The following is an 18,014-nucleotide window of genomic DNA, read 5'->3' on the forward strand; positions in this document are numbered from 1 at the left end:
GGATTACTCAGAGTCCTCGCATGACATTCGGCTCAAGCTCGCAGCACAGCGGGAGCTGAGTGTCATGCGACTGTGGTCGTCCGACCATGCGATCAGACCACAGCTCCGGAGGGGAGGGCCAATGTTGCGGAGGGGATGGCTGGCGCTGTGGAGGGGAGGGCTGGCACTGCGGAGGGGATGGAGGGATTTATCTCCTCCGTTGTTGGCTGATGCGAGAATCGCACTGCTCTCGTGTTACACTGGTGTAACGCGAGTGCAAAACGATTTTTCTCTCACCCCATAGACTTGAATGGGTGCGAGTGAAACAGGATCGCATTGCACCTGCCACATGCTGCGATTGCTTTCTTGGTCCGATTAGGGCTGAGAAGAAGAAAAAACGCACATGGGAGCTACCCCATAGAGTAATATTGGTCTGAGTGGAATGCTCGCCATGAGTGCGGACCCTTTGATATATACATTTACTTGTTTATATAACCATTTTGTTTTTAATCTCCATTTAAGCAATTCCTACCACTCTCCGTAGTTATTTGCGCATTGATCTGATTTGATATACATTCCTGTTTGCCATAGGAAAGCCTGAGCTTTGTCTGGTTCAGGAGGATGGGGATAGCCTGATTACAGGTCCAACCTTTGGATTTTTTGTAGGCTATATGCTCTTTTAAATGTTTTTAACGTGGGCTGTAAGTTTTTTGCTTCATGTTAATAAATAAAAGCAATTTTGGTGATCCCGACTTTTTTCTGCATACTTTTTCTTCGGTTTTCCTGCATTAAATCATCAAACTGCACTGACGTTATCAGAGTGCAGTCTCATATGCACCGAGACGGACAATGGAGAAATTAATCTCTCCCTCTTCTCCTCACCTGTACGAGAATCGGATCACAATAAAATGCCACTCGGCTAACACTCAGAGCAGGGACTGAGCAGTGCCATTAGCATCTAATTCTCTCACATCGGATTTTTTACACCAGTGTGACTAAGGGCTCATGCGCACGTAACTGCTGAATATTCTGCAGCGGTTTGACAGCACATGTGCGCGTCAAATCGCTGCAGAAACACTGCATAATGGATGCAGTTTTTTTGTAGAAAAAAGCCATTTTCATGTGCTATGGCTGCTACCCCCACCATAGACAGAGTGGGAGCTGCATCCAGAACGCACAAATAATTGACCTGCTCATTTTATGAACGCAGATTTGGGTCAAAATTTTAGCACCCAAAAAGCTGCGTTCAGAAAAGCAACGTGCGCAAGTCTTATGCACAATCTACATAGACTGTGCAGGGGACACAGGACGCATGCATTTACGCTGCAGTGCAATACGCAGCGTAAATGCATGAAAGTACGCAACGTGCGCATGAGCCCTAATGAAGATAGTTCTTAATGACATTACCTGTATTTTTGGGAGTGTTATCCTGTTGTAGAATACATTTTGAGCCAGTCAGGTGCCTCCTAATGGGATAAGCATCTCCTTGTAATTTTTAACGTTAAGTAAATTAAAGATTCATGAAGTGCCAGATTTCTGGAAGCAGCAGACTCTTTCAGAGACACCAGCGCTCTGTGCACATCACGTGCCCACTGGGGCCGTGGGGGACTCGTTACCAAGCCGTGGTTCTGTTTCTGGGACGCTGCGGTGGCAAGGCCTGATTCTGTGACCCCAGCGTTAAAAGCGGAAATGATGGGTGTAGTAGTTATAGTTTGTTGTGATGCCACCTGTGGTACTCAGCAAGTGATAACTGACGCTGTGAGATAGGACCTCTGGGGCAGATGATGGCGCAGCTTGGGTGTTATAGCTCTCCACAGGTAGAGCTGGGCCCCAGGGCCGATTGCAGTAGTAGTCTATGATGGCGGGGTACAGGGCCGGAGGCGCAGGCGAATAACGGAGCGACATAGGGATGCAGTCTCAAGGTTTTTACTCACTGTAGCAGGTTCCAAGGTAACACGACTAGTTAGTGACCGCCTTTGGAATGCTGGGTTTCACTGTAATGGGCCCCAGCGGATCCCGGGTGGTTCAGAGGTCAATACCGGTGCACCCTTTGTGTGTTCCTTCCCTGGTCTTCTTCCTGCACGGACTGCTCACCCTCTTATCCTGTGCCTACATACAGTGTCCTGAGCCGTTGTCCACAGATCCTTCACAAGGCAAGCCTGTAGACCTAGTCCCTTTGGTCCTATGTGGTCACCTTCCAGCGGATTTGTGTGCGGATGTGGCCTCGCTGTTTGCAGTCACCTCGGCCTCCGGTGTTACTAGATGAGCATGTCTGTTCTTCTCCTCTAGTCTAGGGACCGGATCCCCATTTGCAGCCAAGTCCCTCCACTCCAGTATGCTGTATGTAGAACAAGTCCACGGGGGTCTGGCACTAGGACCCTTTCTGTCTTGCGCCTGGGTCGAGCTGTACCAGCTCCAGACCACAGGTCTTCACTCTTCCACTGCTCCTTCTCTACTATCCAACACTCTACAGTCTGACAGTTTGCTTCCATTAACTAGACTCAACCCCCCCCAGCCTGGCCTGGACTGTGTGTTCCTATGGAGCAATCAAAGGTGTGTTGTTGAGTGTCTGTGTTTTGTGTAAACCGGTGGATAACCTCTTCCTTACCCAGGAATATGATACCACACCACTGGCTGAGGTGCAGTACCTCTGTGGTGACAAGCCTCAGGGGCGCCACACACAAAATCATGATTACGGACATAGCATAGTTTCAGTGTGTTCTCCCATTGAGAACACTAGCATCTTTGCAAGAATAAATTGATATGCTGCGGCTTGGAAAGCAGCGCTGCATGTCAATTTACAGAGCTTCTAAAAGAAGCAGTGGCCATGGGATTTCTATAAATCCCATCCACTGTGCTTATACCGTACAACGTAGCATTTTGGATGCATCTAAAACGCTGATAACACTGATTGCACATTTCTAAGGGTGTTTGCTCACAATGTTGAAGACTGCACAGTATAAGATCCCAGCAATCAGCAAACATTTTTGCACAGTACCGTGGATCTACAGTGGCAATGAGACGTTTGGGCACCCTTTTCAAAATTACTGTTATTGTGAACAGTTAAGCATTTTGAAGCTTAAATTTCCCTTGTATTTTAGCTAAAAAAAAAAACATGATCTCATCAAATTAACTAAAAAGGACACGTTATAATTATTGGTGGGTGAATATTAAAATATTCAGGTTTGGATTATTCGTGTATTCATCAGGAATAGTGAATCTAATGCAAGTCAAAGGGAAATAATTTTCTGGCAGACCCTCCTAGGAGATCGGTTAGGGCTGTAAAAATTCTGAAATGAATGGAAAAGTGCTAAAATTGAATGGGAACAGCATGGGGAAGATACCTGGATGCATCTCTGGAACACAGCTTGCTTCTGGGAACAATGTTGTCAGAGTATTATGCCTCTTTGATCTATGGTCTCCAGCTAATTGTTACAACCAGCATAGATAAAGTAGAAAGCCCCGAGCTGTGTGCTTTATCTTCGCCAATTATAAAGATAGAAGCTCCCCCCTTCCCACAACGATTTATTTTCTTTTTTTATTCTTTTATTATTTAAATAACAAAGTTTTAGAAAAAGAAAAAAAAAAAAAAAAGCATGTGCTACTGCCCATTTTTGAAAACTAGGGTAGATAAAGCAGACAGCAGAGAATTGGTATTCTCAGGCTTGGAAGGTCTATGGTTACTAGACCTTCCCCAACCTAAGGGGTGCTTCACACACAGCGAGCTCGCTGCCGAGATCGCTGCTGAGTCACGCTTTTTGTGACGCAGCAGTGACCTCATTAGCGATCTCGCTGTGTGTGACACTGAGCAGCGATCTGGCCCCTGCTGCGAGATCGCTGCTCGTTACACACAGCCCTGGTTCGTTTTCTTCAAAGCCGCTCTCCTGCTGTGACACACAGATCGCTGTGTGTGACAGCAAGAGAGCGACAAATGAAGCGAGCAGGGAGCAGGAGCCGGCATCTGACAGCTGAGGTAAGCTGTATCCAAGATAAACATCGGGTAACCAAGGTGGTTACCCGATATTTACCTTAGTTACCAGCAGCTCTCACGCTGCCTGTGCTGCCGGCTCCGGCTCTCTGCACATGTAGCTGCTGTACACATCGGGTTAATTAACCCGATGTGTACAGCAGCTAGGAGAGCAAGGAGCCAGCGCTCAGTGTGCACGGCTCCCTGCTCTCTGCACATGTAGCTGCATTACACATCGGGTTAATTAACCCGATGTGTACTGTAGCTAGGAGAGCAAGGAGCCAGCGCTTAGTGTGCGCGGCTCCCTGCTCCCTGCTCACACTGGTAACTAATGTAAACATCGGGTAACCATACCCGATGTTTACCTTAGTTACCAGTCTCCGCAGCTTCCAGACGGCGGCTCCGTGCAAGCGCAACGTCGCTTGCACGTCGCTGCTGGCTGGGGGCTGGTCACTGGTCGCTGGTGAGATCTGCCTGTTTGACAGCTCACCAGCGACCATGTAGCGATGCAGCAGCGATCCTGACCAGGTCAGATCGCTGGTCGGATCGCTGCTGCATCGCTAAGTGTGAAGGTACCCTAAGAATAGCAGCCAGCAGCTGCCCTTCAATTGGCACATCCATTAGATGTGCCAATTGTGGCACTTTACCAGCCTCATCCAGAGTGCCCTGGTTCGGTGAAAATCACGGTAATATTTGGGGTTCATGTCAACCCCGTCATTGTGTCTTAAAACTCTGACATTGTTCCCAGAAGCAACCAGTGTTTCAGAGATGCATCTTCTCCAGGCTATTCCCATTCAATTTCAGCACTTTTTCATCCATTTCTGCATTTTTACAGCCTCGCCAGATATCATGGCAGAGTCCACTGAAAAATTATTTGAATTTCATTGGCTTGCATTAGATTTGTTATTCGTGACGAATACACAAAGAGCACTAAATGTTCAAGACAAATAATCTGAACCCGGCCACTGGCATGAGCTGGGTAAGAGCAGCACAATTGGCAAATATAATGAATGCGCCAATTTTGGGGCTCCTCTGAGCTGATATTTTAGGCTGGGGAGGGCCCAATAACCATAGACCTTCCCAGCCTAAGAATACACATCCACAGCTGTCAACTTTACCTGGCTGGTTATCACAGATAGCTGCTGCCCTCTTTTTTTTTTTTTTTTTTTAACCTGCTAATCACAGTAATGCCAATAGCAAAGATGGCTACAGCATTACTGTGATTAATAACAAAAAATACCGTAAATAGGAGAGCAATAACACGGCTGTCTGTTGGCCGTAATGGCACGTCCTAAAAACCTGTGTAAAAAAAACTCACAGATTCGGCGTGTTTAATAACCGGGTGGGTGAGTCTCTGTCTCTCTTTGGGATTATTATTGCACATATGAACTTGTGGACATTTTTTAAGATAGCAGTTTTGTAGAGTTCAGTCCATAATACCGTCCTTATTTGTGTTAGCCTAACCTTTGAGGCTTTCTTTTTGGGACTCACCCATCTGTGGTGGCTTTTTTTCATACAACTGCATACTATTTACATCCCATGGTGGGGAATCTATGTATTTTTACATGTATGAAATTGATGTTTGTTCCACTTCATACTTTTTTTTTACCATCTAGGGAGTGATTATATCAACTCTCCTTGTCCTCATTTTTTATCCTGTCCTTTGACTTTTTTCTATTTACTAGCTATTATGTCCCTGATGTTTTTTGTATTTATGAAATTTCACTATAATAAAATATTTTATATGCATTAAAACATGTGTGGGATCCGATTTAATATGCATCAGTCTGGGTTAGGCACACATAGTCCTATTTTTGTTCATTGTTTTTCTCGCCATTACTGTGATTGCCATGCAATCTCCTGCATTTTTAATGGATGAAAATCAGACATCAAACATTTGAGGAGACTTGAAACTCACACGGCGATTACCAAAATACTGGAAGAGTAATGAATATCCAAAATCCCTTAAAGAGAATCAGTCACCACATTTCACCTATGTAACCTATTATTATCGTCAAACAGGTTATAGAATGCTGAAAAATGTCCTACCTGTATGCCTCATATCAAAAGCCTTATTGTTTAGAAATCATCTATTACTTTATGTAAATGAGCTCTTCCATGTTATAGGGCCAATGCTGACTGGAAGATAACTCCGCCTCCGGAGCTGAGGTGTATACAGTGTGTCCACCCATATCCTGTCCATTCTTATTGAATTGATGATGCCCTACAACTTTGTAATTCACTTTTTTTTCCCCTCTATCTCGTTCTGTTTTCGAGATAAAAATGCTAACTCCGTTGTTTTCCACCAGGTGGTGCTATAGGTGGTTTTATTGCGTAGAGAATGGCTACTTTACTATACCTAGACACCACTTCTATGCCTATAGCTGCCGCCGTACTCAAGTTAATGGCAATGGACACACTGTATATTTTGGACAAAAAAAATAGACTCTCGGTAACCAATTAACAACCAAAGACAGAAGAAAAATCGAGATATGGTCTGAAAATATGATTTTATTAACAAAATTAGAATATATTGGTGGAACTCAAATTAGAAAAGTGACTGCAACAAAAAACAATCCCAGAAAGAAAAAAAAGTGTGCATGGAGATATGAGATGGAATGCTCACATGATAAATCCTACTTTCAAAAAGGTGCATAAAGAGTTAAAATCACAAGACTAGTTACAGGGTAATAAAGCTTGACTCCCTGAGAAAGGAAGACAAACATGTGTAGTGGTTGGCGTTCGGTGTGGTCTTAAATGTGTGACTCCATTTACTAGGTATATCCTTATGCTCACTACTTATTATGGTCTTCATTGTTATAGTCTTATTGCTTACCTTACCTTAAGTTCTAACTTCTCACTACTCTATTATTATATACTGGGTGCATTGAGTAACTAATGGGGGCTATATGGTATTAGTCCCTTTGGCACAATATAGACATATATATATGTGCAAGAGACCATATACTGTATTTTTTACTGTATTATCCTACTGGTGCAATACAGACCTTTGTATATGTAATAGGCCCTAAGCTTGGTGCTACAGTACATCTCTATTAGTGCAATATTGACCTTTGTATGTGCAATATTGACCCTTATGTGCAATAGGCCCTATTTTCGCTGCAGTATAGTTTTATTGGTGCAATATATCTAATTTTAATTACATCTGTGTATTGGTGCAATATAGCTTATGATTCTTTTTGTGTGAATTATTCTTGGGCATTATGTAATTGGTTCATTGATATTTATTAAAGGGAACCTGTCAGGTGCAATATGCACCCAGAACCACGAGCAGTTCTGGGTGTATATTGCTAATCCCTGCCTGACTGTCCCTGTATACACTAGCATAGATAAAGGGATCTTTAGAAAAAGTATTTCTAAAGATCTTTTATTGTATGTTAATGAGTGAGGGCACTAGCCCCCTGGGCGTTAGTTACCCAGCTAGTCGCCCCTCATTAGCATGTTAGTACGCCCAGGTGGGCATGCCATCATGCTAATGAATACGCAGCATCACAGGATGATCTCACTCACCTCTCCGCCGCCATTGCTGGATTTCTGCTCAGTGCGCATGACCCTGGAGTTTGGGTCATGGGAACTATGAAGCCGGGTGTACGTGTCCTGGCTTCAAACTGAAGTAGTGCCGCATGACCAAAATGCACGCAAGCCAAAATCCATCTAAACATCTTGTGGACAGGTGAGATAAAGATAGGGCTTTTTGATAAAGCATATCATTCTACTGTTTAGCGAAAATGAAATGAGGCCCACAAAGAAAAGAACACAGTACCTACAGTCAAACATGGCTGAGGTTCAAGGAGTTGTAATGCAGCCTCTGGCACAGGATGCCTCGACTATGCAAGGCATCATGAAATCTGAGGATTACCAAAGGATTTTGGGTTCTAATATACAGCCTATCACTCGGGTACCTGTTCACATCACATAGCGAAGCAAGCCTGTACTTTGTGTTCATTATTTCAAGGACGAAACATCTGAGCACCTGATACTTGGCAAGTACCCAAGCACCCTGATACTCAATAGAGCATCAAAAAGTGGTGAGCATGCTCACCCATCATAAATGCCAACCCCTTCTGCAAGGGCTGTATGTACTATACCGTGCTGCTTTCATTTCAACACTATGTTCTCTTTACGGTCTTAAGGCTGCTTTACAGCAGACAATTTATCGTGGGATAGATCGTCGGGGTCACGGTTTTTGTGACGCACATCCGGCATCGCTGGCGATGCCGGCCTGTGTGACACCTCCTAGCGACGCAGTATCGCTCACAAATCGTGAGTCGTGTACTGGTCGCTAGGTTCCATAATATCGTTTTAGTTGTTCATAGTTTCCGTGGTAGCACACGCCGCTCCGTGTGACACCCCGGGAACGATGAACAGCAGCTCACCTGCGTCACGCGGCCGCCGCCGGCTATGTGAAGGAAGGAGGTGGACGGGATGTTTACGTCCCGCTCATCTCCACCCCTCCGCTTCCATTGGTCAGCGGCCGTGTGACGTCGCTGTGACGCCGAACGTCCCTCCCACTCCAGGAAGTGGACGTTCGCCGCCCACAGCGTGGTCGCACGAGAGGTAAGTACGTGTGACGGGGGTTACCGACTTTGTGCGACACGGGCAGCGATTTGCCCGTGACGCAAAAAGGACGGGGGCGGGTATGATCGATTGTGAAATTGCACAATCGGTCGTACCGTGTAAAGCAGCCTTAAGGCTTTTTATTGTTGTGTGGGTATGCAAGTCTTTATGGTACCGATGTATGGTACTGTAGCTGCGGCTAATAAGGTGAATACATTGCCTCATATCTAGATAGGTAAAACCTTTTTCTAGGAGCCCATGGTGAGTCCTGGCATTTGAGTCATAATTTTGAAGTTTAATACTTAGACGAATGTTTCACCGATTTTTACCTTTGACCACCCCCATTTAGGTGTCCAATTACTTGTGCATTTTACCTGATTAAGAGAATGGTACATCTCCAAACCGCATCTACTGAACATCTATATTGTTACAATCTAGATTTCTTGCCTGCTGATCCTCTGTGTGGGGAATGACATGTAAACTTACCACCTATTCTTTCTTTATATCCATTGTACAATAGCAATTTAATACCTACATTAATTGTATTTCACGTGTAAATCATTTTCACAAGGAAATGCAAAAATTGCCATTAGATTGTTGCAAAATAAAAGGCTACACAAGTCCAGTGTAAACAATCAAACCCTTTATTGTGTAAATTACATTAGAGCGCTGTAAAAAATAACCTGTTAAAAGAGTGAGAAACAGTAGATTGGTAGAGGTAGTAGGAAAATTGATGTAACAGTCCACAGATGGTTAACAGGAGTGTGTCAGGCCAAAAAGTAATTTTAAAAGCTGATCAAAACAGGTTGACTAAATAAATAACAAAAATCATTTTTTTTTTTAAATACTATAGCCTAGCAGATTTCTACATTAACAAATCAACACAATACTGATGATAAAATAAGAGCACAAAAGCTACACCACTAAATAGGGTGATATTATAGGGAAAAAAAAATGTTAGGATCCGTGGAGATTTATTTGAATGCTTGTTCAATTATGTGAATCTTTTTTTTCTGAACTGTACACAGCATGTAATTACCTACAATCATTTCCCCCTACAGTTGTTCTCCATAAAGAAACACTGATGCTGTAAACTTTGCTGATTAATACCAACATCGCATCGGTGACAGTCATGCTTCCTGCCATTTGTCAGATGTTCTTCAAGTCTGTGCCAAAATGAAAGAGGACCTCTATTTAATTGTAAGATCACTGAAAGCGAGACTGTTTAATACCATAGTTGTCATGTTTTCAATGTTTTGATAATAATAGACCATATATTATACCATTTAATCACTGTGCCTTTCCAAACATTCACATTAAACAAAAGGGAAGGAGCAGTTTTTCTAATGGAAGAAAATGGGAGATAAATGTAACCGGATTATACATATATTGTCATATACGTTAAGACATGGAATGCATCCATAACCAAAAGAAATACTTCGAACTAAAGCATCTCCAATCTATTGCCTAGCCAGGCAATAATGCGGGACCCAAATTTAATAAATTGAAATATTTCAGGGTGAAAAAAGGGGAAAAAAAAAAAATACCCATATAATTTCTTAAAAATATTGGTATGATCCGCAATAAAACAATAAACTAGATTAAAATATTTGTTAAAAAAACACGCACATGGAAAAAATAAAAAAAAGCTTTTTTTTAATATATATTTGTTTTTTTTAAACCAAATTTCTATCATAAGCTGATACTACAAAAAAAAAAAAAAAAAAAAAGCGCTATTTTTTTTATAGTACATAGTAAACTGTTGCTCTCACCAGTATTAAAAGGTTAGATTTATATCTGTACATGTAAAATTATTGCTTATTTTGAAAAATATATTTAGCATGCTAGGATTTTTTTATACCCATTTCTGCCTTTATAAAAGGTTACAATAGAAAAAAAAAAAATAAAAAACACTAGTAAAGCTTTTGCAATTTTTTTTTTTTTCACAGAACATTTTCTTTCAAGGCAGCAGTATGTCTTCTTGATAATGCATAAAATCATATGTGCAAAAATTGAGACTCTGGGAGGCATTGCTGTAGCACATAGTGACACAGCAATAAAAGGGGCAAAACAATATTTATATCTTTTGGAATAAGTGTGTAGTCCCAGTCAATACCGCACAGCACCACGGCCTGCTGGACTGCAGTTAGAAATCAGAGTACACGGCTTCATTTGCTTCTATTTACCATCACCCCACCAGAAAAATGTCACTGCAGACGAGGTATATAAAGCTTTTTATATCTTATTTTCCCCCACAACCTGAATGCCACCAACAGAAACAAATAAGTAACTTTTTTTTTTTAAACATGCTATGAACAGGAAAAAAAAAAAAATAATAAAATATATATATATTTAATCTTAAGACTTCTCTCAAGGTACCGGCTTGGAGAAGGGTGGTTTTTGCAGTGGGGAGAAAAATTCATGCATGCTAGTCCATGCGTATAATTTTTTTTTTCTTTTTTAAACTGTTTAAATTCTTTATCTAGTACAGTACTAAGTCTGCAGCGGATGTGTGGCAATAAAAGGAAAAGGAGGAAGAAGAGGAAAAAAAAAAAAAACAGGTAACTTGCATAATCTTTCACGCGCAGGTTTAAGAAAGTAGCCCTATTATAAAAAGGTCCTGAGAGTAAAATGAATAAGCTTCCCCCTGTATTAGTGTTCTTGGAGCATAATGTCAAGTGTTTGTTGTTCAATTTCTGTCACCGCGTGGAAACATTCTCGAATGCAAGACCAGAAACATGGTAGCGAGGGCTTCAGATGGAGCAAGTGCTTATTATTATGCATCGTCACTGGGCAGTCCGGCTTTTAGCGAATCAGTGGTAGATGAATCCATCGCATTTCTTGGGCCTCGTCTGTTACTCCCTTGTCATACTCATAAGTAGTCCTCTGAAGCAGGTAACAGATCAGTGCTTACAATTACATATGGTCCAAATTGTGTCGTGCTGTACCTTTCCTTCCATCCAGTGTGTGAGGAAAATCTGCTGCGTTAGTAAGTGTCTTAGGTCATCTCAACATCTGCCATTTTTTAAAAACACAAAGTTTGAAACTTTAAAACTAAAACAGGAATTAAACTGATATGGATGTATTGTCTCCTACATCTTCATTTAGTATAAATTGTTAAGTAGCACAGATATACTCCTGCACTAGGGATAGGTCAATACATGTCATGTTTTCTTCACTTTAATACCAGAGCCCCAGGGACTTGATGATTTGAAGGCAAATTTTCCAGCTGTTCCTCCATGTAACTGTTGGGATTGTCACCTTGGGGTCGAAGAAGCTGCTTATCTGGGTACTCGCTGTTGTCAAAAGGTACCCGGTGCACACACTGCACGTGTGTCTTTAGGTTCCCTTTTTGAGAGGCACTGTATGGACAATATCTGCACTGGAATGGTCTCTCCCCTAGGAAAAGACAAGAAACATCACTTTTTTCCACAGCATAACAGGTTATTTAGCGGCAGTACAAAAATCCTGAAAACAACCAAATTTAGTACAAACTCTAGATAAATAGCATTATTCACATCAAATTTTTAAAGGAAAGTTGTTAGCTTGATTTTTGACTAAAGACTTCCACCACTATATGAGCCTCTTTAATAGCTGTACTATCATGGTTTTAGGTATGCCAGCAGAAAATCGATCCTTGGAGAAGAGCCTTTTCATTGTATGCACTGTGTAGTTACCCTAAACAAGCCATTTGGGTAGAGCTATTCATCGAAATAGTCACACAGTCGGCTCCGAAGACTTACTTCATGGGCACATGCCCAACTATAGCTGCAGCAAGTACATCCTGGTTCATAGCTTTTGCCCCAGAATTAGGAATAAACGGGGAGTGCCGACCGTGTGACTATCGAGCCAAACCGGTCAACCCAAACTATTATTTCAACTAAACTAGTTATAATATTGTATTCTCACAAAAAATGTCATCATTTTCAGTAATCATTATGAGGTGGCATAACTAAGAATCTACCGCTATGAAAAAACACTCATAATATGGTGGAGCACAGCCCAGCTGACAGCCTTCCCTTTAACATAAGTGACCTGGAAAATAACAGTATATGATGCTGAGGTCACAATGAGGAAAGGAGAATGAAAGAAAAACAGGTAAGAGGAAAGTACAAAAGCATAGGGAAATGTAAAAGTGATAATCAAAAGAAAAGGTTCAATGTGTGTCCACACAAAGAAGAGAAGAAAAGTATTACTCTCACACACAGAACTGTCAAAACCTCACAGGCTTTGTGCCGATTTCCATAAAGAATCACAATGATGAACAAATAGGAGGTTCTAAGTACAGGGAGAAGCACGGGAAATGTGAACTAATGTGAGCCTGAAGCTTTCATAGAACTGTTCAACAATGACATTTGGAACATCACAGAACAATGCCATGTTCCTAACGTAACATGGCAAGCTTAATGTTTAATTAATACATTAACCTTATGTAGAGTTAATTAGAAAGTGAAAATCATTTGGAATCAAAAAGGAAACCAGCCAGGCACATTTATATTTAGGGCTGAGAAAAGCTCCCGTCCTACTTATACATGCCATTGCTGGATGTGGGCTGACACACGCACACTTTGACTTTATACATAATATTTATCAATCAATTCAGATAGGCAGACGTGCCCAAATTAGTGTGGTTTATGCAGGACATTACATTGTAGTAAACAGTAAAAGACATTTGCACAAAAGCTTGTTTACAGGCGTTCAAAATCCCCATTTCTTGGCAATGAATATAGGTCTCCAGAGAGGTTATATTACATAAATAAATATTTTTTTATATATATATATATATATATATATATATATATATATATATATATATATATATATATATATATTTTCAACAATCCTACAGCAAAATGTAATCGAACACTAGCGAACAGGGAAAGAATGGATTATTCACCAGACCTGCAAATAAAATGGTCAATTGTAAAAAGTACATTAATTATGAGTCACAATATAAATAGAGGGTTTTCATGTTTTGTTTTTTATTTTAAGTGTATATGTGTGCAAAGCGTGAAGCTTATTACTGTACTGCAATATAAGAAAATGAACAAAGGATCTCAAATATTCTAAGATTCTTACAGTTCATATGGAAAAAAATCCCTTCTCTTCGGGGTTAGTACTTGTAACTTGATTGATACTTGTACTTGTCTGCAACAGATTGTGAAACAAAAACAAACCTAAAATTACACAAATCCAATCTTTTGAAAACTACTGGTAAATCTGATCTCTATTAAATAGGTTGTCCAGGCACCCCTGTCGATCAGCTGCTCTCCGTGCAGGCAATGCCAGAAGGTGGACTGAAATGCTGAGTTCCGGGTTGGCTGTATCAACAGTTAACAGAACCAGGCACTGCACATCTACCTCCAATTCAAAATCAGTAGGACGCGGATGTGCAGTGCCCAACCGTAACGGCTATCAGAAGACGGAGCAGTTCCAGAAATGGGCATTTACAGCCGCCTGCTGTTGCTGGCACCGAAAACAGCTGATCGGCGGGGGTGCTGGGTGTCAGACCCCAGATGATCAGACATCGATAGGCAATCGCTTTAATGTTGGGACGGAATGAAGTGCAATAGCACATGAAAATTGCTCGGTTGCAATGTAAATAATTTCATCTGTATATAAATCTTAAAGGGGTTCTTCTTTAAAAAAATAGGGCAAGAGGTTGCTCTCCATAGATTTCGTATTGGAAATGTGCCCCAATTAGGTCAGTGGAGAGAGACAGCACAAGTGTCAGCTCTCAAAAGGTCAGAACCTTACATCATTTTAAAATTGGTCTTATTTGACAGGTTAAAAAACAATAAATAATGTGGCAATACTATTTAAAGAGAAAATTAAATGTATGCAACTTTTCTAACAATTTAACCCACTCTTGACATGCGGCGCACATATAAGTTACACACCAGGTGAGGGGGTAAGTAATGGGTTCAGGAGCTGAGCCTGCACTATACCCGGCAGAGGGCGACTGTTAACTTGATGCACAACTCTGATTGCTGCTGTTAATCCCTGAACTTATGGATTCAGTCTCTGCCAGCGACTGCCAGCGATTAAGGAGCACAGTCCCAGAGACATTTCAATCATGTCCTGAACGATCGAGGGGTGCCAATTATAGTTGCCATTGCAATCAAGGACTTGCTGAAGGCAACCATGGCTGCCATACCGGTACTTCTGTGGAGCCCAGCCACAATTTAGTTGTCATAGGATAGATTTTACATACCGTATTGTTTGTTTTATAAGACACACCGGATTATAAGACGCACCCCAAATACAGAAAAAAAAAAAAAAGGTTCCATCTTATACTCCGGTGGTATATTACCGGAGGGGAGCAACAGCAGTGGTGGGGCGGGGGGGGGGGGGTCACAGGAGTCAGTGGCAGTGCTGGAGTAGGGCGATGCTGGCTGTTGCCATGCTGTGTGGCCGGCCGTGCTGGCTGTTGCCATGCTGGCTGTGGTGGGGGCCATGTGGAGCAGGGCAGTGGGGGGGGGGGGGTAAGATGCTCTGTCGGTGGTGTGATCTTCAAATAATCCCTCCCAGAATCGGCGCCTGCGCAAACTGAGCTCTCAGCTCAATGAATCCGAGAGCTCCATGTGCTCTTCCTGGTGGCATTATTGGAAGATCACACCGTCGACAGAGCATCTCACCCGCCACACCAACATGCTCCACACGGCACCCACCGCAGCCAGCACGGCCTCGCACCGCCAACAGAGCATCTCATCTGCCGCAGACAGCACTTCTCAGCACCGCCGACAGAGTATCTTATCCGCCGCAGCCAGCACAGCCCTGCACCGCCAACAAGAGCACCTCACCCGCCACAGCCAATACATCCCATCACCGCCGACAGAGTATCTTATCCGCTGCAGCCAGCACAACCCTGCACTGCCAACAAGAGCATCTCACCCGCCGCAGCCAGCACACCCCGCTCCACACAGTGCCCACCGCAGCCAGCACAATGCCCATTCTCCACCTCCCAGTAAGCTACATTCGGAATATATATATATATATATATATATATATATTATATATATATTATATATACGTATATATATATAAAATCATAGATTATTCTTTATTTTTGGTTGGAAAGAAGTGAGGCAATTACAGAAAACTAAACATTGGGTAAGACAATATTCATAAAAGTCTGATCTATCAAAACTATACAGCTGTTGACTTGTAAATGTACCCGAAAAGTTTATCACTTATGAAGAGAAAAAAAAAAAGTTTGCCATGCAAAAAAGAAAGCCCTCAAAAAAATATCGTAGTGGGAAAAAAAAAAAAAATGTTATAGGTCACAAAAAACAGCAACACAGAAGCTCAACTATTAAAACAATAAAATAAAGCGATACCAAACACTTGTATCTTGTATTTATTTATCGTACTGACTTGAGGGAGGAAGTTGTTGGGTGATTTTTTAATGCACAATGAATGTAGTAAAAACAAAAAGAACAATAGCACAGCATGTTCTTTTTTGCACTTATTTTTCCAATGTAATCATTACACAGATATGATAAAATGAACGGTGTCCTTCAAAAGTACAAATCTGTCCTGCAAAACCAAGACCTGTTATAGCTATATCGCCGGAAAAAAAATGGGTATGACTTTCGGCAGAGGTGGAGGAAGAAGTGTATCTGTAAAGATGGAAAAGCGTCCATTCATAAAGGGGTTTAATATATTTTACTTGGTTTACTTTGCCAGATATCTGTGTAGTCGATGCATCCACAGGCTTCACAATCTCTGCTGTCTAGGCTACACATTGGTTATTATAAAGTTAGGCTGGTAGTTCCAGTTGCACGATTTTTAGAACTGTTGACACGAAGTCAAACTTGGCTGTCCTTTAACCTGTCACTACGTTTTCCCAATATAAAATGCGGTCTCCACCTTTAAGGCATGTTTTACAGTATTCAAGTATTCTAGTAAGCTGTATATGAATTCCAAATCTCCTTTGAATGGCACAAAAAATATTCTCCCTATAACGGTTACTTGTTTGTATATGATCCTCCTGAACTGTAAAGCGCTGCGGAATATGTTGGCGCTATAGAAATAAAGATTATTATTATTATTATTCTCCCCATATGTGGTCCGGACCGATTGGAGTCAATGGTCTTGCTTTGGCACCTCTGCTCAATCGCCGCCCTGCTACGTCATTACCAGTGTTCCCCCCCTAATCACGTTCCTGCGTAGGTGTACTTCGATCTGGCCTTTCCCAGCACATGCCTCAGCAAGGCAAACAGCCAGGCATTCCGAAAAATGTGTGTATAGGAGCACAAATGGATGACATCGTATGAATGACTAGACCTGAAGCAGGACAGGAGAGTGGCAAATATAGTGGACAGAGGAGGCAACAGAGCAAATCCAGAATCCATTGGATTAGACCGTACCATACAGGGGAGGTGGGGGGGGGTTATAAAAGGGAGTTTTCTTTGTAGTTATGCAGAGGGTATTGGGGACTTATTAGAGCTTATTAGAATACTGCAAAAGAGGCCTTAAGGGTACTTTACACGCTGCGATATCAGTACTGATATCGCTAGCGAGCGTACCCGCCCCCATTGGTTGTGCGTCACGGGCAAATCACTGCCCATGGCGCACAACATCGCTTACACCTGTCACACGGACTTACCTTCCCTGCGACGTCGCTCTGGCCGGCGATCCGCCTCCTTTCTAAGGGGCGGGTCGTGTGGCGTCACAGCGACGTCACACGGCAGGCGTCCAATAGCAGAGGAGGGGCGGAGATGAGCGGCCGGAACATGCCGCCCACCTCCTTCCTTCCTCATTGCCGGTGGACGCAGGTAAGGAGATGTTCGTCGTTCCTACGGTGTCACACATAGCAATGTGTGCTGCCGCAGGAACGACGAACAACATCGTACCTGCAGCAGCAACGTTATTTGGAATAGGAGCGACGTGTTAACGAGCAACGATTTTTCACGGTTTTGCGCTCGCTGATCGTCGCTCCTTGGTGTCACACACTGCGATGCCGCTAACGGCGCCGGATGTGTGTCACTAACGACGTGACCCCCAACGATATATAGTTAGCGATATTGCAGCGTGTAAAGCACCCTTTAGAGTTGTTGGGAAAACCTGGTGACAGATTCCGTTCCCTTTAAAGGGAGTGTGTCATCTACCGTCTATTGTCTGTTTCTTTATATTCGTACAATTGTTATTCTATTTTCTGCACACAATTACTGGAGCAGCAATCTTGACTTAACAGGATTTGGAGATGTAAACATGCAAAGCGGTAATGTGCATAGAAGTTAAGCACACACCATTCCCTTTTTTCTATATGGTTTGTGCCAGGCATTTTACTTATTTCAGCATTTACAGATACACCATATGAAACCGCAGTTTGCAGTGGCTTATTGACTTACACGGGAGAATTCTCTAGTCATAATAAATGATCTGTGCAGAGGTCATAGTGCAGGGAGGGAGATGAAGTGAACTGTGTCCATCACCAATTGTGAATGGTGGATCCGGAGATATCCAGTTATAGGGGATACCTTTT

General features: G+C 42.3%; 1 protein-coding gene across 5 annotated transcripts in view; it reads right to left on the bottom strand.

The window, feature by feature from the left end:
- Positions 1–9,145: 9,145 nt before the first annotated feature.
- Positions 9,146–18,014, bottom strand: part of ZNF516 (zinc finger protein 516) — a 176,464-nt gene continuing 167,595 nt past the window's right edge. For 3 of the 5 annotated variants that reach the window (XM_075314632.1, XM_075314633.1, XM_075314631.1), the window contains one exon: positions 9,146–11,923. In XM_075314632.1, coding sequence (XP_075170747.1) covers positions 11,700–11,923 — 224 coding nt within the window. In that variant the 3' untranslated portion in view covers positions 9,146–11,699. Of the gene's footprint in view, positions 11,924–13,603; positions 13,673–18,014 lie in introns of all 5 variants that reach the window. The other 2 variants (XM_075314634.1, XM_075314635.1) reach the window with 2 other exon arrangements.

Source organism: Anomaloglossus baeobatrachus, chromosome 6 (genome assembly GCF_048569485.1).
Source record: "Anomaloglossus baeobatrachus isolate aAnoBae1 chromosome 6, aAnoBae1.hap1, whole genome shotgun sequence".
NCBI lineage: Eukaryota > Metazoa > Chordata > Amphibia > Anura > Aromobatidae > Anomaloglossus > Anomaloglossus baeobatrachus.